Genomic DNA, 25,241 nt, shown 5'->3' with positions numbered 1-25,241 from the left:
TACAACCCGTGAATTCCACTTCCAGGTACACACCCATCATATAAACCAAAACACGTGCAAAAATGTTCATGGCAGCAGGGTTCAAAACCGCTACACACCAGAATCAACCAAATGTCCATCGTGAGGAGAACTGATAAACTGTGGCCCAGCCAGACAGCGAACACTATATAGCAGTGACAATTAATGAGCCATTGTTCCATACGATGCCATAAATGACTCTCGCTACATAAACTAAAGAAGCAGACTGTGGCGAGCCCATACGCTACAATTCCATAAAGTTCAAAAATAGGCAAATCCTAATCCATTAGGATCATGAGCAGCTTCCTCGGAAGTAGGTAACGGACAGGAATCAGAGGGAGAAAAAGGTGCTGGTGAGGTTCCATTTCCTGGGCTGTTTGCTCGTTACATGGGCATGGTCACCTTATGACTGAGGCACTCCAATAAAAAGCTCATTTAACACATAAAATGCTTGTCTGGCTTTGGAGGCAGAAGATCCTAGGTTCAAATCCCAGCTCTGCCACGTCCTAGCCATGCGACCTCGGGCAAGTCACTTAGCCTTTCCAAAGCTCAGATGTCTCCTCAGCAAAGAGCTTAGTAATCATTCCTACGTCATAAGAATACTATGCACAGTAACCAAGATAAGGCGCCGATACGTGGCTAATAAGTGGCAGTACCAGTAGGCGCTGGCAATAGCAGTAATTAGAGGATGCTTTTTGTGGGGAAAAGCAGGATGGGAAGAGTTCTAGACACCACGAGGAAACAAAGAGGCACTGCCAAGGACCTCTGCTCCATTCAAAGGGCCTCAACAGGGCTGGATCTCGAATCATGGCCAACCACGGCAGTATCCGCCACGAGCCTTTCGCAATCCTTTTATACCCCAAACCGACATAATCAACATTCTTTGAAGCAATAAATTCTTGTCCTCTGAATTGCTTCAGGAAGTTTAATTTGTCAAAGTCCACGGACAGTTCTCGTTAAGCTGGGTCCTCCACCTTCGTGTTCTGGTCCTGTTTACTTGAGGCCTGTGTTCTCACTCCGTTTCTTTCCGGGCATACGGCACGAGTCTTCCAAGCTCTTTTGCACAAGGCTCAGTGCCCAGCAGGGACCAGGGACCTCCCCCTACTGTCCAGGATGTCTTGTGAGCACAGAGCCCAAGGCAGCTTTACCTGTGCGGCATTTCATAGCCTTACACACAAATAGAGCGCACAGTGGAGGGCCTATGCGTCGAGGGCCCAAGATCCAAAGCTGGAGTACCAGGGTTTGGCTCCTGATTCTGCCGCTATGAACAGTGAAACCCTGTGCAAGTCACTTCATCTCGAGTTTTCTCAGCTATAAAATGACAATAAACACAATCCACAGGTCGTGGGATTTCTATGAGAATTAAGTTAGTTGGCAACATAGAGCGCCAAGAACATGGCCTGGCACACACAATGCAGTACTCTAGGGACAGCTGTACACTTACGGGTCAGCAAGTCACCAGCAACTGAAAAACACTCACGTTAAAACAGCTCTTAGGGCGTTCCCATCGTGGCTCAGTGGTTAATGAATCCGACTAGGAACCATGAGGCTGCAGGTTCGATCCCTGGCCTTGCTCAGTGGGTTAAGCATCTGGCATTGCCTTGAGCTGTGGTATGAGGCTTGGATCCCTTGTTGCCGTGGCTGCAGCATAGGCTGGCGGCTACAGCTCCAATTAGACCCCTAGCCTGGGAACCTCCATATGCCACGAGTGCGGCCCTAGAAAAAGACAAAAAAAAAAAAAAAAAAAAAAAAAACAGCTCTTAAAACTCTATACTTATGTCCATCGACAGATGATTGGATTAGGAAGATGTGTTATTTATACACAATGGAATACTACTCAGCCATAAAAAAGAACAAAATAATGCTATTTGCAGCAACATGGATGGAACTAGAGACTCATCCTGAGTGAAGTAAGTCAGAAAGAGAAAGACAAATGCCACGTGATATCACTTATATCTGGAATCTAATATATGGCACAAATGAACCTTTCCACAGAAAAGAAAATCATGGACTTGGAGAATAGACTTGTGGTTGCCAAGGGGGAGGGGAAGGAAGTGGGATGGATGGGGAGCTTGGGGTTAACAAATTCGGACTATTGCCTTTAGAATGGATTAGCAATGAGATCCTGCTGTGTAGCACTGGGAACTACGCCTGGTCACTTATAATGGAACATGATAATGTGAGAAAAATGAATGTAAACATGTATGTGTGACTGGGTCACCTTGCTGTGCACTAGAAAATTGACAGAACACTGTAAACCAGCTAAAATAAAAATAAAAATCATTATCAAAAATAATAAAAATAGAAAAATTAAAATCATTGTTAAAAAACCCCTCCATACTTGAGAGCCACCTCCGTCACTACAGTGACGGTGACGCCTTCACAGTGTGGGTAAGACTCCTGACAATCCAGGCCCCTGCCTGTCCAGCCTCCCATGCTCAGGGTGGCCCAGGCCCACCGAACGGCCTGCGGGTCCCCATTGCGCCAGGCCCGCTCTGTCGCCCGGCCGCCCATCCTCCTCCAGACCCGGCTCAACAGCGTCTCTTCCACGGAGAGTCCCCTCATCTCCCCAAGCAAGGCACCCTCCCCTCGTCGCGTGCACCCATCTCTTAGACCATCAAGCACACAGGACTGCGATACCTGTTAATTTCCGTTTTAAAGTCTCCTTGCAGAGACTGTGGTCGGCCCCCTTCTCCATCCTCTTAACTAAAATCCAAAACTGCACCTGGCCCATGGGAGGAACCCAACAACACTGATGCTAGAGGGCATCCGAATCCCTCCCCTCGCGGAAAAGGCTCGGCGCAGGGACAAGCGTGCAGGTGGGAACCTCAGTCACCCAGGAACCTGGCGCAGAGAACAAGCAGGAGAAGCATCTCTTGATTCCCTTCTCCCCCCAGTTTTTTGAGCAGTAAAAACAAGAAGAAACAAAAACCCAGCTAATAAGTGCTCATGTTTCTAATCGGAGACCCCCGCATGAGAAAGATGAGGTCACTCCATGGTTAACTGGCAAATGAGCAGGACTTTCTCCTGTCAACTCTCTCAGCCTGCGTCACGCATGTAACTAGGTACAGTTGTAACTGCATCACGCTTACTGTTACTTCATGCCTACAACTAGCATTTCTCGCTCCCTTTCTTGAATGTGGGCCGATGATCCAATTCCCAGGAGCACCAGAGAACAGAGTTTAATAATGAGATGTTGAAAACCACCAAGACGTGCAAGGAAGTTCATCTGACACACGCGATGACACGCCACATCGTCGCGGGGCTGCGGGGCAAGGAGGCCGGAATGACAGTCAGCAGCTCCCTTAGAGGCCTGTGACCAGCGCTGCTCTTAGAGCGTCAAGCTCAGTATTTCTGGAGTCAGCTGCAGGGAAGCCTGTCCTAAAACGAAATGGATCTCAATTGCCACAGCACCTTAGAATTGGCCAAGGACCTTCTGGAAACCCCAACACCCAGGGCCTGGCCTCACACCAAGTTAATCAGACTCCCTCGTGGCTGCACCAGGATGCTGTATCTTTTAAATACGCCCTTGGGGACCACAACGTGCACTTCAGGTTAAGAATTACAGCTGTAAACAAGAAGACGCAAGGGAGTCTGGGGTTGTCCTTTCTCTCTAGCTCCCACAGCACTGGGGGCCAGGCTCCGTAGAAGGCTCAACAAGCCATGGATTGCGATTAGGGAATTAATGACTCATTAATTAACAATACGCCGTGAATGTTGGTCTCAAGACTCTGCTGTGTCTCATCCTCCGTTACAAGATAACAAGTAAATACAGGAAAGCACAGCCTGCTCTCCTCTCCCTCCTCCCCGCATCCTACACGGAACCGGAACCGGCGTGGCTCTTAGGACCACGCGGTCACAGCAGGCTCAGGACTCAGGACTCTTTTGTTTTGTTTTGTTTTGTGTTCAATTATGGTAAAATACAGAACACAAACTGTCCCATCTTAGCTAGTTTTCAGGGCAGAATTCACTGGCATCAAGCAGATGTGCACTGCTGTGCAGCCATCAGCACCATCCACCTGCAGAACTTTCTAACCTTCCCAGGCTGAAGCTCTGCCCCCATTAAACAATGACTCCCCGTTCCCCGCTCCTCCCAGCCCCCCGAAATTTCCACCCTGCTTTATGCATCTAGGATGTTGACTGTTCTAGGGACCGAACATAAAGTGGAGCCACACATCATTCGTCCTTTTGAGCCTGACTTATTTCACACAGTGTCTTCAAGGCTCATTCACGTCGTCGCACGAAAGAGGAAGGGATTTCCCTCCTTTTTAAAGACTGAATAATATCTCCTTGTCCGTATACATGGCCTCCATCCGCGGGCATGTGGGTTGCTGTCAGGAATACGCATGTTCAAGGCTCTGGCCTTTTTACAGACGGCTTTACGGCTCTAGCATGGCCAACCCTCTCAGCCGGAAAATCCCACAGCAGAGACGTAAGAGGGCTTTTGAGCACGGTGTCAGGATTCTAAGATGGCCCTGGGATCGCTACCCCTTTGGTGTCACCATCTTATACAAACCCCTCCCCCGAGCACCTGAACTTTGCTCCTGTGCCAACAGAACATGCCACGGAGAACACGGCAACTGTGAAGGGTGGGTCGCCGGTCCCTGTCAGCTAAGACCTCACCTTCATCACCAGTAACAAGAGCCTCCAGCTGGCCCTGAAGAAGTAGCTGCCCGCAGGGAGGGGACCCCAAGGGGCCCACGTAGCAGGGAACTCTGGGCAGATCTCTAAGAGCAAAGAGCGGCCGCGACCGACGGCCAGCAGGCACACGCGGGCCTCGCTTCGGCCACCACGCGGAACCGAATACTGCCAACCCTCACTTGAGCCTAGCGGAGGCCCTCTTCCACTAGAAAGCTCGAGAAAAGACTACCGCTGTTGACACGTTGACTGCAGCCTTGTGAAACCCCAAGCAGATGAGCTGCACGGCTGTGCCCAGACTCCTGACTCACAGAAATGCCAAGACACCAGATAGAGGTCGTTTTCAACTGCCAAGTTTGTGGTAACTCGTTATTGCATCACTGCATTATTGCATTACGCGACAACAGAAAACCAATACTCCTGGGTTTCCCTGAGTTTCTAGTTCCAAGAAAGACTGAGGAGTATGACCTGCTCACGTCTTCACCCGCTTTTCTCACCTCATCTGTGGCCAGAAGAGACCGGAAGCTACAGATCTTTCTTTCCTTCAAACTTCCCAGAGCTTGATCTACAAACTTAAAAAAGACCACCAAAGCTGATGCTTGGGGTTTTCTAATTAAAATTAATTTGTCATGACGGAGTTCCCATCGTGGCGCAGTGGTTAACGAATCCGACTAGGAACCATGAGGTTGCAGGTTCGGTCCCTGCCCTTGCTCAGTGGGTTAACGATCCGGCGTTGCCGTGAGCTGTGGTGTAGGTTGCAGACGCGGCTCGGATCCCGAGCTGCTGTGGCTCTGGCGTAGGCCGGTGGCTGCAGCTCCGATTGGACCCCTAGCCTGGGAACCTCCATATGCCGCAGGAGTGGCCCAAAGAAATAGCAAAAAGACAAAAAAAAAAAATTAATTTGTCATGACAAAGAGATACCCCTGGAAGGATTAAAAGGAAACAGGGTTACCTGATCTCGCATACTTGAATATGAATTTTATGTATAAGATACCCTCTGGTTGTTCCTGGTTATGGATCTCAAAAACCAAACAAACAAACAAAAAAACAACACCTGTAAAACAAGTCTGCAAGGAAACAAATCTACAACTCACCAATGCGTCTAAGAAAAGAGAGCATGACTGGGAGCAGACACATTATCTTAAAATGAGACTTTAAAGAGAGAAAACAGGTTTAGTTAAAGGGTAATTACAACAAATGTATCTTTTCATACAGAAAGCGCTTTCGGAGCCTAAAAACTGAAAAGAGTTTTTCCTTGGCTTCAGACTTTATTTTGTCTTCTTGGGAATTCAATTGCAGTCTAAACCCTGGAGAAAGTCAGGTGACAGGAGCTGAGCTGCTCAGGCTTTGCAAGGAAAAGGGAGGCTCCCTAGGAAGTGACTGCTGGCAAAGGGCAGTGGTGATGCTTCCAAGCAAGAAGCAAAAGCCACTGTCCTCGCCCCATGCTAATTCCACCACAGTCTTTCCTGGGAATCCAGCAGAAAAACATGCAATGTCCAGAAAGGCATGAAATGCACGTGAGTAAAGGAAAAAAACGAGTCAGGAAAGAGCAGCCCGTTTCAGAGGACACTTAGAAGCTGTGAGTGAGGAGAGCTGGAGGCTCTGGCCAGGGCCCAGGAGAGTGGTTCAAAGCAGGGCTGCTAGAGTTCCCTCTGTGGCTCAGTGGGTTAAGAAGCTGATGTGGTCTCTGTGAGGATGCGGGTTGGACCCCTGGCCTCGCTCAGTGGATTGAGTATCCAGAATCGCTCCAAGCTGCAGTGTAGGTTGCAGGTGTGGCTCACATCTGGCATTGCTGTGGCTGTAGCACAGGCTGCAGCTCCAGCTCCGATTTGACCCCTAGCCTGGGAACATCCATACGTCGCAGGTGCAGCAGTAAAAAGGAAAAGGGTGAAAAAAAAAAAAAAAAAAAAAAAGCAGGACTGCTACCTGCTACAGTCACCTGGAGTAACTTATTTGGAGGCAAGCAGATTCACCAATGGCTATAACTATCTTACAAATTAGTAAGACAGCAGGCAAAGTCTAATGAGTGTAGGATTCTGAGTCGCTCCAGTTGAGTGGCGGCTGTCTCGGTATCGAGGTGAAGATACACGGCATTGGTTACTGTGGGCTAGTTGCTTCTGCTTGGTAAACCTCAGAAAACCACAGTCACCTGTCAGGTTTGTTGTGAAGATAAATGAGATAACACCGTGTGCCAGGCCCATCATAGGTACTTTACAAACTGGTACTGAAGGCCAGGGGCTAGTCTGATGCTGGGAGTGGAGGAGGACGAGGGGCAAACACAATAAAACCCTAGGTGAAATGGGGGAGAGGAGACGGAAAGAACTACAGAAAATAAAGGGAAGAAAACAAAATTAATGGAATTCAATATTCAATAAATGTTTGCGGAACTGAATGCGTTCATTTGAAGGTGTAAAGGGAATCTTTCTAGCCAAGGCCATTGGGTCAAAAACTGCTGCGGTTTTGCGCAGTATGAACAGATCAGAGAACACGCTGTGACCCAGGAACCCAGGAACGGGGCCACCAGGCGAGGGGACGGCGGCTCCAGGCGGCTGGCGCTTAGAAGCAGCACTTCGATTTTTTATTCTTCACAGCAGTGAGTCCCGGGGTCCTGAGGGTTTCCTGAAGCTTAATTGCACATTTTCCCAAACACCTAGCAACGACAGACTGGCAGACGTGACGATGACGCGAGAGGGAGCAGAGGGCGGCTATGAGGTGAGCAGAAGGTGATGGGGGAGGGCAGGGACCAGGCTCTTCGGCTTCTGGAGCCAAGAAGAAAAGGCGGGAAGGGACGGGGGCTCCGCGCGCCTCCCCGCCGCCTTCCTGAAGCCGAGCCGCACTGCCCGTCTCCCCCCGCGGCCTGTGCCAGCTCTCGGGTGTGTGCGCACGCGCGTGGCGGAGACCACACTGGCAACCCTGGCCAGCCTTCTGAGCTTCCACGTCCGCTTGGGTCCAAGGTTAAAGCCGCATCCCCCTCATCTCATTAGGCAAGTCTCCAGCTTCCAGGAGGCGATGCACGGAAAACAAGAGCCATCTAGCCACTGAGCGCGGCGGTCCCGTGGCTCCCCTCCCCGTCCCGTCCATCCCGAGTAGCCAGCTCTGAGCTGGACATTTCCCGCACACTCTGGCTGCAAACTCAACCTTCCGGTTTCAAACCTCCTGAGGACTTCCACCAGACCCGCGCCCGGCTCCCTTCCCGCGCAGCATGCGAGCCCCCGGGACACCAGGTCACAGCAGACTGGCCCCTTCTCTTCTTCCGTCCCTTTTGTTTCCCAGGCGCCTGTGTCACTTTTTCGCTCTTCTGAAGACTCGGGTTAAGGCAACACTATCTGCAAACGCAGATGATTTGTTCGCTGCCCAGCTGACAATTAAGAGTCTATAATACTCTTCCAGGCTTTCATCATCTCCGTAACAGCTACATACAGAACCTCTCATACGGCAGCATCTAAGTCACTGTTTCCTGGAAGAAAAAAAGGGGTGCTTCCCCTCCTGCCCCCAGCAAAGTTCTCCTCCAATGCAGACTGCTACCAGGGCAGCACTTTCTGGAAGCACCATTTTCAAGGGGAAATAACAAGACCAGGGAGCTATTTGTAATCACACGAAAAGAAATGAGAGTGTCCGGCTGTGTAGCACTGGGAACTATATCTAGTCACTTAGGATGGAGCAGGATAATGGGAGAAAAATGTATATACGTATGTGTGACTGGGTCGCCTTGCTGTACTGCAGAAAATTGATAGAACACTGCAAACCAGCTATAAGGGAAAAAATAAAAATCATATATTTAATTTTTTATAAGACTATCCAACTAAAATATAGAGTCCTCTAAGTTTCATCTTGGTATATTGGAATTGTTAGGACAGACTTTTTTTTTACTGAAGTATAGTTGATTTCCAATGTCATGTTAGTTTCAGGTGTACAGCAAAGTGATTCAGTTATATATGTATTCTTTTTATACATATATATAATTTTTCTATATATATAAAATTTCTTTATATATATATATTCTTTTTCAGATTCTTTTCCATTAGAGGTGCTCACAAGATATTGAATATAGCTCCTTGTGCTATGCAGTCACTCATTTAGAATAGACTTTAGGTAGACAGCAGATTTTCCGGATTTGAATCCTGGTTCTGACACTCAAAGCTATGTAACCTTAGGCCAGTTATTTAACTCTGCATGTCTCAGTTTCCTCATATACAAAATGATACAGAGTCATCCCACCTGCAACGACTGCGACACCAGAAACATCTCTCCTACAGGTTTGTCGTGAGGATGAAGTCATCCACTATTTGTGAAGCGCTCAGAGTGGCGCCGGCACGTCAGCAGTGGCACGGAAGTGCTGGCATCATGACCGTGGTCATTACGATTCCACAGAAGCACTTCCGCTCCATGAAAGAGCCGTGTTCCCATCATGCGCAGTCACGTGCTCAGCGCTGCTTTCGAGCGGAAGCACAGACAACCGCACACACACTCTTCCTTGATGTTTTTCCAGCTCTTGTTCACAGGGGTGACTCGCCAGCATTTTCCGCCTTGACCTATTCTGCTCCTGGGCCGGGAACGACAAGAGAGGCTCACGGTCCTTCCCAAAACGAGAGTCAACCTCTGCGGTCGGATGGCACGTCTTTGCTAGAACAGTGGTTTCGGAGGACAGTGTGAGCCTTCCCAGTGAGAGGCCGTCACACCAGCAACTTGCCAGATGTCGCTGATCAGTCTGCCAGTGGAGCCCCAGACATTCCGCATTCCGCTCGCGCTTCTGATTTTGCCTCTGCCGGTGCTGAAGTTGGCTAAACAACGTCTCCATCAACAGAAAATTTAATTTCAGTAAAAGATCTGACCTCCGGATGCCTGGTTGCCTTGGCGTTCCGGGCAGGTCAGACATGGACAGAAATGCAATCTGAGCGCTCACTCGCCCGCCCGGCCACTGACTGTCAGGTCTCGGCCTTGAGAAGCCCTGTCCTCACTCCAGAACCCATTCGCGCCCGTCCGCATGTGTCACCGCCTACGCCATCAGTCGGATCAACCCGTTCTCCGTGTCCGTTTCGCACAGGCCTGAGCTCTGAGGATCCGGCACGTGGTGGTGACTGAAGGGTCGGCTCAGCTCTGCTCTGCTTGGAAGCAGCCAGGAAGCACCCCTGCTCTTCCTACCAATCAACACGGCGACTGGTAGGAATAACAAATAAAGCAGACTGGAGTTCCGCTGTGGCTCAGCGGTAACGAACCCAACTGCAATCCATGAGGACATGGGTTTGCTCCCTGGCCTCACTCAGTGAGTTAAGGATCTGGCGTGGCTGCGGCTGTGGTGCGAGCTGGCAGCTGTAGCTCCAGTTCGACTCCTAGCCTGGGAACCTCCATATGCTGCAGGTAAAAAATTAAAAAATAAATAAACGGAGCAGACTGGTGCCCAAAGTAACCTGCTGCGAGGCCTCTGACCTGTGTGGGTTAAGAACACTAGTGTAGACAAATAGGATAGGTGACCCCCAAAGGAAGAAAGCCAGATATAACTTCCTTGACCTAAGAGAAGCCACTTTAAGTCCAAGCCGTTTTGTGATCTACGCCTGGCCACAATGCTTGTTCTTGACCAGGCCAGGAAATAACCATTTCAGAGACAGTAAATCAGCTGTCAAGATTCCCAGTGCAGTTTCGGAGGCAAAGATTAGTCTGAAGCACATTCTTGAGCTATTTTGCAGGAAATAAAACTCCCTTGAGCATCAACCTCCAGACCAGCTGGAACCTAAGGGATGATGGAGCTGCTCTTTGCTGACCCTGGAGATTTCCATCCACTAAAGCCAGGACCCTGCCCGTCTTTGCCCCAACGCTCTGCTGAACTCTCCCCCGTCCACCCCCTCCACGAACATGCACGCGCAGCCCAAGCCCCTCCATAAATGCGCGGGCACCCTTAGCTTAAGACTTCCCCAAGGTGGCTGTTGAGGGAGAGGCCGCTTTGGGAAGTACCTCTGGTGTTCTCCTTCCTTGCTGCAAATAATAAATCCTTCCTTCTCCCAGTCTTTGGCTTGGCAGTGTCTTTGGCTTGAGGCGACTCCAGCCTGGGGGCAACGCTAGGCTTATAGAGGGAAAGAACCGATTTCAAAGTCAAGAATCTTGGATTCTAATCTTGCTCTGCCTCTTACCTGGGCCTATTCTGCAACAACCCTGCACCTGTTTCCTCACTTCTCCAGTAAGAGGGGACGTGTGAAACGGCCTCGAAGATTCTTCCAGCTCTCAAGTGTTCTGAGAGGCACCAAGACACGTTTAAGTCAGAGATCAGAGTGTCTGATCTACTGTAATGCTCTGACTCATCATGATGTCTGATACTTGAGTAAGGCCAAGTACCTATAATAAAACGGGAGAGTGCCCACGCAGCTGTATGCTGCTGAAGATCTAAAACGGTCAGTGGGCACACAGCCAAATCCAGCAATAGCCTAAGACAGACAGCAGGTTGTGTGCAGCGAAAGGTCCTTCCACGTGGCACACACCGCAATCCGACAAGCTCATTCTCATTTTCTGGGGCTTTGTCTTAAGACCGAACACAGGTGTTATTCTGGCCTACGAAGTTTTCTCAACCTTTACGAGGTCTTAATTCCCATCTCGGGAGATAGAGGTTATAGTCAAAACCACATAATCTAGAATTGCAATATTCAATACAGTGGCCCTCAGACACATGTGGCTATTTAATTTTAAAATAAATTGCAATTAAAAACTCAATTCCTCAGCAGCATCAGCCACACATCCTGTGCTCAGCAGCCACGTTTTGCTATTGGCTCTGCCACGGTGGACAAGACAGCGCAGAGAACATTTCCATCGCTAGACGTGCTCCCTCAGACAGCAAAGACTTATTCTAGTACTCCATCTTAAAAGGAGACCCCTGAAAGTTCTCTGGTGGCTCAGCAGGTTAAGGACTGGGCATTGTCACTGCTGTGGCTCAGGTTACTGCTGTGGTTCAAGTTTGATTCTGGGACTCAGAACGTCCGATTGCTGTGGACAATGTAGAAGAGAAAGAAAGAAAGAAAGAGAGAGCGAGAGAGAGAGAGAGAGAGAGAGAGAGAGAGAGAGAGAGAGAGAGAGAAAGAAAGAAAGAAAGAAAGAAAGAAAGAAAGAAAGAAAGAAAGAAAGAAAGAAAGAAAGAAAGAAAGAAAGAAAGAAAAGAAAGAAGGGAGGGAGGGAGGGAGGGGGAGGGAAAGAAGGAAAGGAAGGAAGGAAAGGAGACCCTTGAATTTTGCAAGAGACAAATTTCCAGAGCTCTCCACTGCCATTAGAGCATATAAGTTCCTCCATTTAAAGCAGGGAGGTGCAACCACACCATTTAAGCTACCCCTTCAGACCCTACAAGTACACTTGCTGGGGTGGGTACAAGACAACAAAGAAGGCACGTGCGGACTGCAGGGCCGTCGCTGAGTTCACTCGCCATTTATAACACACCTGAGCCCAGGAGCCTGGCAGCTCGGAGACTGCTGCAGCATGGGGTTTAGAGGCTCTCATGAATCCCCAACTCTGAGTCCTCAAATTCCAAGTCTACCATTTCCCCAAATGTTCCCTCACTTTCTTGCTCACTGTTAAGCAGTGAGCTGGAACTATTGGAAAAAGGAACATGGATTGTAAAATTGAGCACTGTCAAAAAACTGGAAAACTTTAAATCTCTCAATTGACGATGTTAGCTACCAGTGTCTACCCAGTTATTCGAGACTTGTGGGGAAAGACACTTTGTAAGAGAAATTGCTGGGAAAATTGAGGCACAAACATCTGCAAGGAAAAAGAAGACACAAACCAGTCCATGAAAAGAGTGGCTGCCATATTCTAGTTAATGTTTCAATTTAGAACTAAAGGCTATAAGAAGGCATAAAGGAAATACGAAGGCATACATGATCTAATTTGGTCTCTTTAGGATTTAATCATTAAAGAATCAATCATCCTGTCTCTTCATCATGTCCCAACAGGAACTGGGCCCATTTGGCCTGCCTTTAGGATGGATGAGGGGAATCCCTGCTAATTCTTATTCGGGGACTATCATGTCTTTCCTCTCCTGCGCCCCAGGTGGTCTGGTCCCAAAACTAACTGTGCCGAGCTACTGACCTCTTCGCCTGGTTGTGACAGAGCTAAAAAAAAGAAAAAATACAGATGGATGTGTACTCAGACTGTTCTGCTACCAGGAGGACGGTGTTTTGCTCAAGATGGGTCTAAGTCGCTGGAGCAAAATAGTTGAAAATAATCTTCATTTATGAGGAGAGAGCTAGTGGAATATGTAGGAAGAGGGTCAAAGGAGATGAATGGCTATGAAATTCCCTCACGCTCTCCTCCACAGAAAAGCACGCTGCTGTCTGAGACAATTTTTCCAGCTAAACAATACATTGTGCTTATTTACACATATATAAAGTATACACACATAATATATATGGTATATATGTGTGCACACGCATAATATATAATTACATATAATACATGTAATTATTATGTGTGCATGTATTTCTTAAACATCAAAAGAGAACCCTACAATGTTCAAGGTTTTTTTACAAAAAGCATCAGTTTGCAAGCAACATTTATAATATCTGAATTCATATTATTAAAAAAATAAACAATTTTTTTTTTTTTGTCTTTTCTAGGGCCGCACGTTCCCAGGCTAGGGGTCTAATCGGAGCTGCAGCTGCTGACCTACGCCACAGCCACAGCAACACCAGATCCAAGCCACATCTTCGACCTCACGGCAACGCCGGATCCTTAACCCACTGAGCAAGGCCAGGGGTCGAACCCGAAACATCATGGTTCCTAGTCAGATTTGTTTCCAGTGACCCCCAATGGGAACTCTGGATAAGACCTTTCTAAGCCAACTAACAAATAATCTTCTGGCTTTAAACAACTCCTTTGAACTTAATACTAATCAGATTCCTTCAACCACAGAGTATTATGACTAATAACCCAGCATGACTTGTTTCCTTAATAAATATTTATTGATCACTCACTATGTGCCAAGCGCTGTCAACAAACTGATGAATGAAACCTCCCTTTATAATCCTATTGTCAAAACTAATCATTTATTTGTTTAAGTCAGACCCTTTATTTCTTTATTTATATTACTTATGTGTGTCAATAAATTAAAAACTGTTTCAATTTCACAAACATTGCATGTTGCAAGAGGGATTCAGGTTCAGCCAAGATATTATCAATGCAAAAGACTGAATTTCAACGAATACATTTTTTTACTCGTTTAAAAATAGTGCAGAAAGGAGACCCTAACGCATGATGTCTCTAAGCCATCTTTCCCAGGTAGGGAATTCAGACTCCAGCCAGAAAAGAAATGTGCACACACACGCATACGAATACTGTGGGAAATACTGTAAATACGTAGTGAATCCTCATTTTTAAAGTTAATTCTGGCTTTTAACCGTTCCTTCTGCCTGAAGGGCCTTCCCACCGAGTCTGTGCTCCTTGTCCTCCCTCGGGTCTCAGTTACAGGTCACCTTCTCAGGGGACCCTCCCAATTCTGCTGCCTGCTTGTCCTTTTCTCCCCGAATCCCAGACCCCACCCGCTCTACTGCTGGTGCCATCACAGCATGCATCTTAACTAATAATTACTCAAGTTTCTGCCTGTACTACCTCCTCACAAGAAAGGCTCTGCGTCTATGCATCCGCTGATACAAACTCAGCATCTAACACAGGGGCTGGCGGAGGGCAGTGTGCAACTAAAGCTGGGGGGTGAAGGAATGAAACGATCCCCCCGGGAGGCTCCCACGGACCCCTTTTTCGTGACATCTGCAGACTAAATGCTGAGAAGTGGTTCTGCCGTACATATTCACAGGGCAGTGTGATCTGTGAACACCAGCAGGTCCGCTTCCACGGGAAGAGAGAAGGGGCCGATTTCCGCAAACTACTTTTTCCCTCCCCTGGTGTTTTCAAGATAGTGGAAAAAGGACTTTCATACATGCAGCTCCTTGGTTTTACAGATCATAAATGAAAGCCCAGGTAAAACACAAGTCCGGCTTCAAGGAGAAGTTCCCCTCAAGGGAGCTCCTGTTGCAAAACGATCCATTTTCGGAGGCCCTCTAACGCCCAGTCTGCAAGGGGCGTGTGCGCTCCCCACGGAGGAAGCGTGATAAGTATCCCCTAGTGCTTCATAACATGAAGCCCACGCGAGTCCACAGGGCACGGGAACCTCTTACCTGGAGTCCTTTCTGACTCTGGCTTTCTCAAAAGAAAATTCGGGGGGTTTGTTGAGGTCATAGGTGCGGGAGGTCGGCTCAGCAGACACTCCAGCCTTTGCTCCCCGCCTGCTGTGCAGGGAGACCAAGCCGGAGGTCTTGCGGTGGACCTCGAGAGGCACTTTATCCGGGGAGGCCTGCTGCGGGCTTCCTCCCTGCATGTGCACCACATCCTGAAGCTTGTTCAGCTGGATGCACTTGTTCTGGAGCTCCTCCGTCAGCTCGGCAATGGCCACAGTCTGCTTGGACAGCTGCTCTCGCAGCTCCTTCAAATGGTACTCCCGCTCCTGGATCTCAGCAGCCTTCCTCCTCAGCTCCCTCTCCAGCTCTGTCACCTTGCTCCGGAGGGCGCTGGCAGTGAGGTTCCCAGCGTGGCCATCTGGATTCTTGGAATGTTTGGGTTTCACGGAACCATTTCCCATTTTGCTTGAGGACCTGCAAGAGGGCACAGAATTGGCAATTACCTGGTGGAGCTTCACCACCCAAGAGCCCCCCGCCGTTCTGTTTCAGCAACAGAAACAGGAGCGCTCGTCGCTGTTTGACAGGCAGTAAATACCTGACACTTCCAGAAGAAACGCTATGGATGGATTGCCTTGGTCCCTCTGGGAGCAGGAGCTGGCACCTGGCTTCCTGCCCCCATCGTGTCCTCATCAGGCATAAGCATCACACCTAAGCCCTTTGCACAGAAGGCCTGCCTTACCTGCTGCTCTCTCTGGGGGTTCTCTCGGGACGGCTGTCAAAAGCATCGCCACAAAACTGCGGCTTGGACATCAGCCTGGCCGAGACAAAACCCCAACGAGCCGCTAGGGCAGCAGAGGCTTGCTGATGTCCCCACCCTCCCAGCTCCCTGCGCGGCTACGCTAGGGAGCCTTCTCCGGATTTAGAAAAGAACACACCTGCATCCCCCGGAGGAGGAGGCCTGGTGCTGCTGTATTAGCGCTTTTCTCCTGCCGTCTGTGCCTATGAAGTTTGACTTCTCTGACAACGCTCGCTGTTAAAGAAAACTTCTGGGTGGCAGTTACTAGAAGGTAAAACAGAGGCATGGGGGGCTCTTCTTCCTCCTCTACTTTATGTCCTAAGGCTGAGAAGACGACAACCTATGGGGCAAGCCTGTTCCTGTCCTGGAAAGAACATTCTCAGTGGAGGTGCCAAAGTGGTCGCTCATCCAGTGAGTCCTGGGATGCGATACACAGCCTGCCGGTTACGAGGCACCATCTTAGTTGACTCAGAAATGTTTTTAGTTCGGTAGTTATGCATTTATTTTAACACTCATCACAAATATAAATAATTGGCACCCCAAAACGTTGACACGCAGTTGGGTATTTTGATTTACTGAGTCAGTCCAATGAAAATAGAGACGATACTGTCTGCAGTTAATAAGCTCTTATAGGCAAAGTCAAAAATGAGACCTCGAAAAGCTGAAGCCTGGGAAATACTGCTTTGATTAATCGTCATGAGGTAGAAGTCTTTTCGCCTAAACAGGCTAAGCTACTTCTTTCTTTCCTTTCCTTTCCTTTGTTTCCCCTGCCAACCAGCAGCACGTGGAGTTCCAGATCAGATTCGAGCCACAGTTGCGACCTACACTGTGGCAACGCCAGATCCTTTAACCCACGGTGCCGGGCCAGGGATGGAACCTGTGTCCTGGTGCTGCACAGACGCTGCAGATTCCCTTGCACCACAGTGGGAACTATATGCCTAAGCTATTTAAACTCCATGCTTTCGGAGTTCCACCGTGGCCCAGTGGCTTAAGACTCCAACTGCAGCAGCTCGGGTTTAATCCCTGGAGGACGCAGTGGGTTAGAGGATCCCATGTGGCCGCTGCTGTGGCATGGGTTGCAGCTCAGACTCAATCCTGGCCCAGGAACTTCCATGTGCTGTGGATGTGGCCTAAATAAATAAATTCCACACTTCTGCATGTGCAATTTTTGACTGCCACAATAACCCAAGACACTTGAAAACTAAGTTTGACTTACTGCTCATTATCTGATATTTGAAGAGCTAGATAGATCTTCAAAGTTACAAATTCTGCAGGGTTGCCCCTCTTTCTCTCTCTCCAAATTCCCAACTCAAAGAGAAATGAAACACTTAGACTAATTTCATGAGCTCTAGAGGACTCATCATGACCTCTACAACAAAGACAAAGATACAAAACAGCCTCTAAGTTTCAAATAGATGCAACCCAACAGCCCATGCGGGTGGCCCAAGACAAATGGTCCAAACAGAAAATAAATGCTCTTATAAAAGTAATTTTGCAAAACCCAGACATTCCTCAGAGAATTCAGGTTCAAAGTCGTCATTATGAAACATTACCTCCAGCGAGTTGCCTTAATACGATGCAGAGATGTGGCAGGTTTAACCTTTAAGTTTCTGTTGACTTGGCAGCATTTCCTATTTTTATGTATTAAGAATGTATAAAAAGGTTAAGGAGACTAGAATTCAGAGACGTAGCCCTGGACACCCTGGCTACCTGAATAAGAAAGTCAGAGGATGTCAGCGTGGGACCTGAAAATAAACTTGACGGGGAATGGGAACAACAGGCATGAGAAGGGTGCCCCCCAAAGGGGCCTTAAATGACTGTGCGCGCGAGCTGTTCCCATGCAGCAGAGAAACATCTAGCTTTGCTTTCTGGTTCATGGACAAGCGCTCCTGGTCCAAGGCAAGAGAGAGGGAGGGAGCAGGCACAGGAAGAGGAACTGCTTTATAAAAAACAAGACCTGATTAAGTGTCACGTACTCTATCAGGGGCAGAGCGCCACGGATTTACGGTCAAGTGTGACACAGAGACCAGTTCCAGCAGGCTAAACACGAACAGGCTCAGAATCATTCGTGCTCCATGTGCGGGAGTCCAAGCACTCCGTACCAATCCAATAATTTGACAACGCGGAAACCCCGTTAGGTAGAGGTGGTTAAATTCTCCCCAAACACCAACTCTTCTCCAGTTTTAATGGAGCCAGTGGGAAGCTGCGTAAGTCTTTTGAGCTATTCAGAATTCCAGAGAGCGGTGAAAACTGGAGTAACTAACCCAACTTTCAAGTCTCTAATTTAAGACAGGTAAGGTACTGAATGACTCAGTATAAAGTCTGATGTCTTCGAGTTCACGCATTTCAATTCTGGCATCCCTCAAGCCCAGGCTTTGAGTGTCTGGCTTCATAAAACCTAATTAGCCTCACTGCTTCCTGTGTATCAGTCCCTAAGACAGACAAGCTATTTCCAAATAGGTACTGCTGGTCACGATGGAACCACAGGATGATGCTCCATCCAACTAGCAACTATAGGTTATTAGAAACATTCTTACAGCCAGAGAACAGCGTACAGAGTAATAAGAAACGAGCTTGGAGATAAAGACGAGGATTTTTTTCCCTTCCAGTTGTACTGAAATATAATTAGCACACAGCACCATATGAGTTTAAACTGGACGGTATAATGACTTGTCTTACATGTATTATGAAATGATTACTACAATAAGTTCAGTGACCATCCATCATCTCATACAGACACAAAATGAAAGAAATAGAAAAATTTTTTCCTTGTGACGAAAACTCAGGATTTTCTTGCTTAAGCGCTTTCACATAGAACATACGGCAGTGTTAGTTATATTTTTCTTGTTGGACATCACATCTCCCATACTTATTCATCTTAAAATTGGACATTTGTATCTTTAGGCTACCGGCATCCAACTCTCTGCACCCCCACCTCCAGTAACCACAGGTCTGATCTATTTTTCTATGAGTCTGTTTGTTAGTTTTCGAAGGGTAATGAAGTAATGAGCATGGATACAAAGAATGGGGTTTAATAGAAGCGGTGGAGGCAAGCCAGCCAGGAAAGGAAAAAAATCTGCCTTTTTTGAGCTGTGTAACTTTCTATAAATTATTCAGACTCCTTGGTTTTCTAATCTAGACTGTGGATCTAATTATACCACGGATAATTACGTCCATGCAGGTATTATGAAGATCGTGTTTGTAAGCCATCCTGAGCATCGTCTGGCAGGCAGGAGGCAGCCGGCAGCTCTTACACTATGTGACTGGCAAGGCACTTAGTGGCTTGGGATGAAGAAATGTCCAGAGAACATCATGACTGGGTGGGAAGACGTCTAGTAGACTGGATGTCTTCCAGACCAAAGGTCTTTAAAGACAAAAATTATTGCGGGCAGGGGAGGGAGCATCCTTGCTCAGTCTGGATGAAGGGGGAAAAAAGTTACTCTGGAACAAACACCCTGGGAAACCCTCCCAGCTAAGGGGAGCCCCACCAAATGGTCGCAACTAGAAAGCTTCCTGAATGACTCGGCCCAGGTTCCAGCACTGTGAGAACCCCTCCTCTGTAATTCCCTCACGTAACCTCTCCGTGTTTCCCCACCGCACTGAAATCCTTAAACCAAAAGGGCCACCTCATTATCTTCGAAAGCAAAAAAGTGGTACCCTGTGGAGGGGGTTATCTTCTGCATCAGGGACAGAGCAAGGAATATAACGAGTAGTGGCATTTAGCAAGAGAGGGGAACGCTACAGAAAATCGTAAAAGATTGTTCGTTTAATCTCGATTTAGGAAATGTCATTTACAAGAGGTAACCAGAAAAGATACAGGAAAAGCAAGACCAACTGTGCAAGCTCTTGCAGGCAGATTCACACCTGACAGCCCAAGTGGGGGAAATTAGCCTTTGCTGTCCATTTTTCCTCCAGCCCTGAGGTCGTTCGAAACGAAAATCTTGGCTCTGATCCAGACGGTATCTATTTTTCTCTCTACCCATCTGGATTCTGATATATGTATATATATATATATTTATATGTATTCTGATATATATATTTATATATATTTATACCATAAAATGGTATAGTGGTGGCTCATATTATAGACCCAGAGGCCCAATCCATGCACTTTCACTTAACCTTTAAATGCCCCTGGCCATGACATTGGGCATGAGTGTGAACAACAGAAGAGAGAGACAGACACAGAGAGAGACTGACAGGTACAATTATGCCACATGTCCTTCGGAGCTGTTAGACGGTTAAAGGAGATAAACCCTAAGAATGTAGCACGATGCCTGACACAGAGTGTGCTTAATAAATACTAAATACTAGTCTTATGACTGTTAACATTATTTACCCAATGAAATAACTCAGTTTAGTAACTTGGGGGGGGCGCACACCGAGGGCATGCAGAAGTTCCCAGGCCCAGCCCAGGGATCAAACCCACAGCACAGCAGTGACGAGGGCAGATGCTTAACTGCTAGGCCACCAGGGAACTCCAAAATAATTCATTTCAGTAGCAAAATTTATTGATCAAAAAATACGTACTAAAGCAACAAGATATTTTAGGAGAAAGAAGTCAGAGTGCTGCTACTACCAGACTTTGAGACTTACTCTAAAGCTGCGATGCTCAAAACTGTGCAGTGTTCTGTTGAAAGGAGAGACAAACAGATCGATGGCATGAACAGAGAGCCCAAAACAGACCCACAAAAATGGAGTCAACTTATCTTTGACAAGGGAGCAAAGATAACTCACTGGGGAAAGGCTAGTTTTCCAATAAATTGTGTGGGAAAAATTGGAACTCCACACGCAGAAAAAAAATGAATACAGACACAGACCTCACATCTTTCATAAAAATTATCTCAAAATGGATCAAAGTTCTAAAGTAAAACACAAACTATAAAACTGCTAGGAGACAGCATAGGAAAAAAATCTAAGGGATCTTGGCTTTAGTGATGACTTTTTAGATAAAACAACGATAGCACAATCCCTGGAGGAGAAAACTGATAAGCTGGACTTCATTAAAATGAAAAAGCTCTGCTCTGCGAAGAACCCTGTTAAGAAAAAGACACAGCAAGCCACAGACGAAGAAAAAGAATTTACAAGATACCTGTCTAATAAAGGATGACTCTCCAAAATATACAAAACACTCTTCACAGTCAACAATGAGAAAACAAACAACCCCGCTGAAAAACGGGCCGAAGGTCTAAACAGACACCTCCTCAAAGGAGACACACGCCCACGGCACAAAAGGATAAGAAAAAGATGCTCAACATAGATCACTGAGGAATCTCAAGTTAAAAGGAGATCCCATGATCCCTGGTATTTAACCAGGTGCTATGAACACCTAAGTCCACACGGAAACCTGCACATGGATGTGTACAGCACGCGCAATTGCCCAAACTCGAAAGTGACTAAGAGGTCCTTCCGTGGACGGATGAATAAACACACTGTAGCACATACAGACAATGCCAACCCACAACTATGGAGCCCTGAAAAGACATGAGGGAACCTGAAATGCATGCTGCTGAGCGAAAGAGGCCAAGCTGTAAAACCAACATTCTGCATGATTCTGGCTCCGTGACATTCTGGAAAAGACCGAACTTGGAGACAGTAAAAAGATCCGTGGTTTCCAAGAGACTGGGGAGAGGGAGAAAGGAAAGAATGGGTGGCACAGAGGGAACTTTAGGGTAGGGAAGCGTCTCTGTGCGATACTGTTATGGGGGAAACACGTCATTGCATACATGCTTGTCCAAACCCACAGAAGGGGACAACAAAGAGAGTAATTGCTAAGGAAATATGGACTTTAGTTAATAATTTTTCAATACTGGCTCATGCATGGGTCATAACAAATGCACCTCATTGATGCAAGAGGTTAAGAACAGGGAAAGGGAGGGAGACCATGGAAACGCCTCCATACTTTTCACCCAATTTTTCTACAAATCTAAAACGGCTCTAAAAAAGCAAGTCTATTAATTAAAAAACAAAACAAAACACGTACTGGAAGGGAATGCAAGAAAGCTGATGGCGTATTCAGGAATCAAGCTGAAATGAATGATGGGCAAAGGGGACTGATGAGAAGTGAAGCTGAAAAAGTAAGATACTGGAGCAAAACACTGAAAAACCTCCTCTGCCATTTATAGCATCTGGGTTTTGGTGTAGGTCAAGTTTGTTTGTTTTCCCCCAAGTTACAGCGTCAGATTTGTCCTTTAGAAAAATAATTAACTTTTTTGGCAATAAATATGGACTGGAGCGAAAAGAGCTTAGAGAAGGACAGACAAAAGTAAGAGTCTACTGCATCAATCTAAGTAAGAGGGGTGAAGACGGGGTTAAGGTCAGAAAGAATCCCAACCCCATTCTAATACCTTGAACTCAAGTAAAAAATGGAATAAGCTCCATGGTAGCCAGAAGAGAGACACATTATCGTAGGGGATTTGGTAAAAGCTATGGGTACAGGCAACTCTGCACTTTATTTCCCTTCAATAAATCATGAAAAGTAGAATAGATTCTTTTGCATGATATGGGCAGGTTAGCCTGAAGTCAAATGAATCATACTGGCTTCTAGGAGTGGTTTTCCACTTCTGGCAGATCTGAAGCTGCTGCATCTGGTGTTAGTCAACTTTGTCTCACCAAATTTCTTCTAGAAAATCATTAGCCATCACTGAGTACACAAAGCCCTGCTGCTCCTCCCTGAAGCAACCACAAGAGTTGTCCTTCTTAGAAACAACTCAATTTCATGTGGATTCCACCGTGAAAAGCGCCTGTCCATCTGACTTGCGACTGTTGACATGGGACTCGGTTTTGAATCCACTGCTTGTTTTCTCTGTCCACAGCATCTTATTTTGGGGAGTAATTTTCTCTTGTCAGGCATTCATATGAGCTTCTTCTCATACCAAAGTTTCAGCTCCTCCTGAGGCATCGCCTTGAAGTGCCCCCCCCCCAACACATACACTCTGCAGAATGTTTATAGTTTTATAAATGCCACATCCCGTATGTTCACTGCCAAATGTAGTACCATTCCATTCAGCTATTCTGGGGGTGCCACAGCAGCAGATAAGCAGGCAAGCACACAGAAATATGATTTTATAGGTGTAGGTCCAGAGAGGGTAGCTGATGGAATTTGAGTGATGATAAGAAGGATAAAGAACTGGAAGTTTCCACTGTGGTAACTGGGTAAGAGACGAGTTATTAACCCAAGTGAAGAGCAGATTCGAGGAATACGATGGTGAGTTTGGTGAGTTAGTTTTAGCAGTTTGAGGAACCTGTGGAAACTTTAAGATCAAGAAGTTCAGTAGGCAGGAAGAAGCAAGGGACTAGAAAATCAAAACGGGGAGCTAAAAGTACTTGGCAATCCGAAGGAGAGGCTGAAGCTGAAGAAGCAGATGAAAGTGCCCAGGAGACTGGCCAACGAGGAGAGCAGCAGTGTTTAGGGCTGTAGGGCGTCTGAGAGAAAAAACGGGAGATGCTAAGAAGCCATTGTATTGGTCGGGAGAGGATGAACTGCAAGGGCAGAACCTCTGACTGTGGTGATTAAACGCCAGCACCCCCGGAGGAAGTCAAAAAAGATGCCAGTGTTTTGATTTTGGCCGGCTGGGCGGAAGGCAGTACTATGAACTCATTCATTCATTAAAAATGAATAGAGCACCATCTACGGGCTAGGCCCTGTGACACCGACCACAGTCAAGAGAATAAGCACGCTTTGTGGAGAAGGGGTTGAGTCTGGATTTATATTTGTTGAGGCTGAGGTGCCTGTGGGTCTTTAAGGTGGAAATGTCTAGCAGACGGTAGCAAAAGAGACAAGGGCAAGACAAGAGCACATTTCATAGAGGGAGGAACTGAAGTCCCACTTGAAGAGGAGACCACCAAGGGCGGGGGGGGGGGGGGGGGTGTGTGGACAAGGCAGGCCTCTATTGTTATGTATGTACATTTCATTTCGATGGTACCTGCGGATATTCCCTATAGGAAAAGAGGAGGAGGAGATGCACAGAGCACACGTGGCATGGGAACAGTCGCATCGTCAGAGATCTAGAAGCATCGTCAAAGCAATGAGATGTTCTAGAGGTGAGCAGGCTGCAGCTCATATCCCACAGGCACCCAGAGCAAACGCCATCAGAGGGGGAAACACTGACTCGAGCCTTTCACAGATGAGCTGGGATGAAACCACCTCACAAAGGACCCCGGGAAGAGCTGGCACGAAGAGCAGGGACTTCAAGATGGTACCACGGTTCATGCGATGGGCTTTTGGAAGTAAAAACTTGAGAGTATTTGTAAGCCCAGAATAAGGAACCAGTGAATATAGAGAAAATGAAAACAGAAGGGAAGAGGGAATAATTGATAGGACGATAGCCTGGAGGAAGCAAGACAAGATGGGAGCAAAAGACGTGGGCAGCATCCAGGCACCATATGCCTTCTCTGAGAGGCGAACGAGCCTCGCTGGTAAGGGCAGCAGCGCACTGGAACGGAGCGTTTCAGGTACAAGAGACAGATCTCTGTGCACCATCTTTTCCTGCCCTTTATTCTCCGTCACACAACGCTCCAGTGAAGGAGAGGGCCTCTGCGTCTGCAAAGAGCCGTCTCCACCGTATTAGCCCAACCCTCCCGGGTAAAACTACACAGTAGTATGGGCAACGGCTACTGTGGGGGGACGACCGCCTTCTCTACGAGTTACATAGAAAACTGAAAAAGAGACAACATCTAAGGAACTGTTGGCGGACGGGGGCTGGCAGGTGTCTGCTGCTCTCTTCCTTTACAACGAAGCCCCTGGGGAGCTCGGCAGGGAGGCGAAGATCAAAGCGTCGTCCTTTCTACCTGCTCCTTCGGCCTGCGTACTTGCTCTGCCTTCTCGGCCAGGGGCGCGGCGGCTGTGCCTCCGCACCCGAGTGTTTCTCAAACTTGAACCCCTCGTGTTTTCTCTCAGCCCCACATCGACGGGTTCGTTTCTGCCTGTGCGTCGTGTCTTCACCATCAGGAGAAACAGCAAGACACGTGAAAGCGCCTCAGGGTGCGGAGAGGGACACAGGACACCCACACAAGTTCACAAGTCCTCGCCGAGTCCCGCTCTCCTAGCAGCTCCCCGGCGCCCGGCGAAGCGGCGCCGGCGCGCACGCCCCGACCGCGCCGCCAAGCCCCCGCCGGGAGCCGCAGCCCCCCGGCCGCCCCGGGGCCGAGGTCGCCCCTCCCGCCCCGAGCCGAGCTGCTGGAAACAGCCGGGAGGCTGCGCTGCCTCCCGAGGCTCCCGGGTCGCGGCCGCCCCAGCGAACGCACCGCGTGCGCACGTCCCCAGGCCCGCAGCCCGGGCGGCTGGAAGCGAGGCGCCGCGCGCCCCCGCGCCCCCCGCGCCCCCCGCGCCGGGCCCCGGCCCGCGAGCCTCACCAGACAGCCGGGCGCGTTCCAGGTGCGCAGCTGGTCCCCTGGGCGCCGCCGCCGCCGCCGCCGCCCCTGCGTCTCGGCGGCCGCTCCCTCGCCGCCCCGCCGCCGGGCGGGCGCGGGTCAGCGCAGCGAGCCCGGGCGCGGGGCTGTCGGCGCCGGCGCTTGGGCGACGTGGGAGCCGGGGGCACCGGCGAGCGCGCTGCGGGCGGGAGCTGCGGCGGCTCGGGCGCTACCGCCTGGCTCCTCCGCGGGGGCCGGTGCAGAGGAGACGCGCCAGCGGGGCGGGCGGGAGG

The 25,241-nt window shown here is 48.4% G+C and overlaps 1 protein-coding gene across 7 annotated transcripts in view; it reads right to left on the bottom strand.

Annotated features, from left to right (window-relative positions):
• The window catches only part of PRKG2 (protein kinase cGMP-dependent 2), a 99,756-nt gene that overhangs the window by 73,619 nt on the left and 896 nt on the right, over positions 1 to 25,241 (bottom strand). For 4 of the 7 annotated variants that reach the window (XR_014813506.1, XM_021101892.2, XM_084973722.1 and 1 more), the window contains one exon: positions 14,802 to 15,275. Coding sequence is in view for 5 of the 7 variants with exons in the window: in XM_021101892.2 (XP_020957551.1) it covers positions 14,802 to 15,262 (461 nt within the window). In the remaining 2 variants the exon portion in view is untranslated. Of the gene's footprint in view, positions 1 to 14,801; positions 15,276 to 24,951; positions 25,195 to 25,241 lie in introns of those variants that run through there. The other 3 variants (XR_014813507.1, XM_013998589.3, XM_003129364.7) reach the window with 2 other exon arrangements.

This window comes from Sus scrofa, chromosome 8 (genome assembly GCF_054392235.1).
Source record: "Sus scrofa isolate SSC_HxYL_T2T_F1_AM1 chromosome 8, Sscrofa_HxYL_maternal_Yorkshire_Landrace_v2.0, whole genome shotgun sequence".
NCBI classification, from domain to species: Eukaryota; Metazoa; Chordata; class Mammalia; order Artiodactyla; family Suidae; genus Sus; species Sus scrofa.
This window is presented reverse-complemented; position numbering and strand designations above follow the sequence as displayed.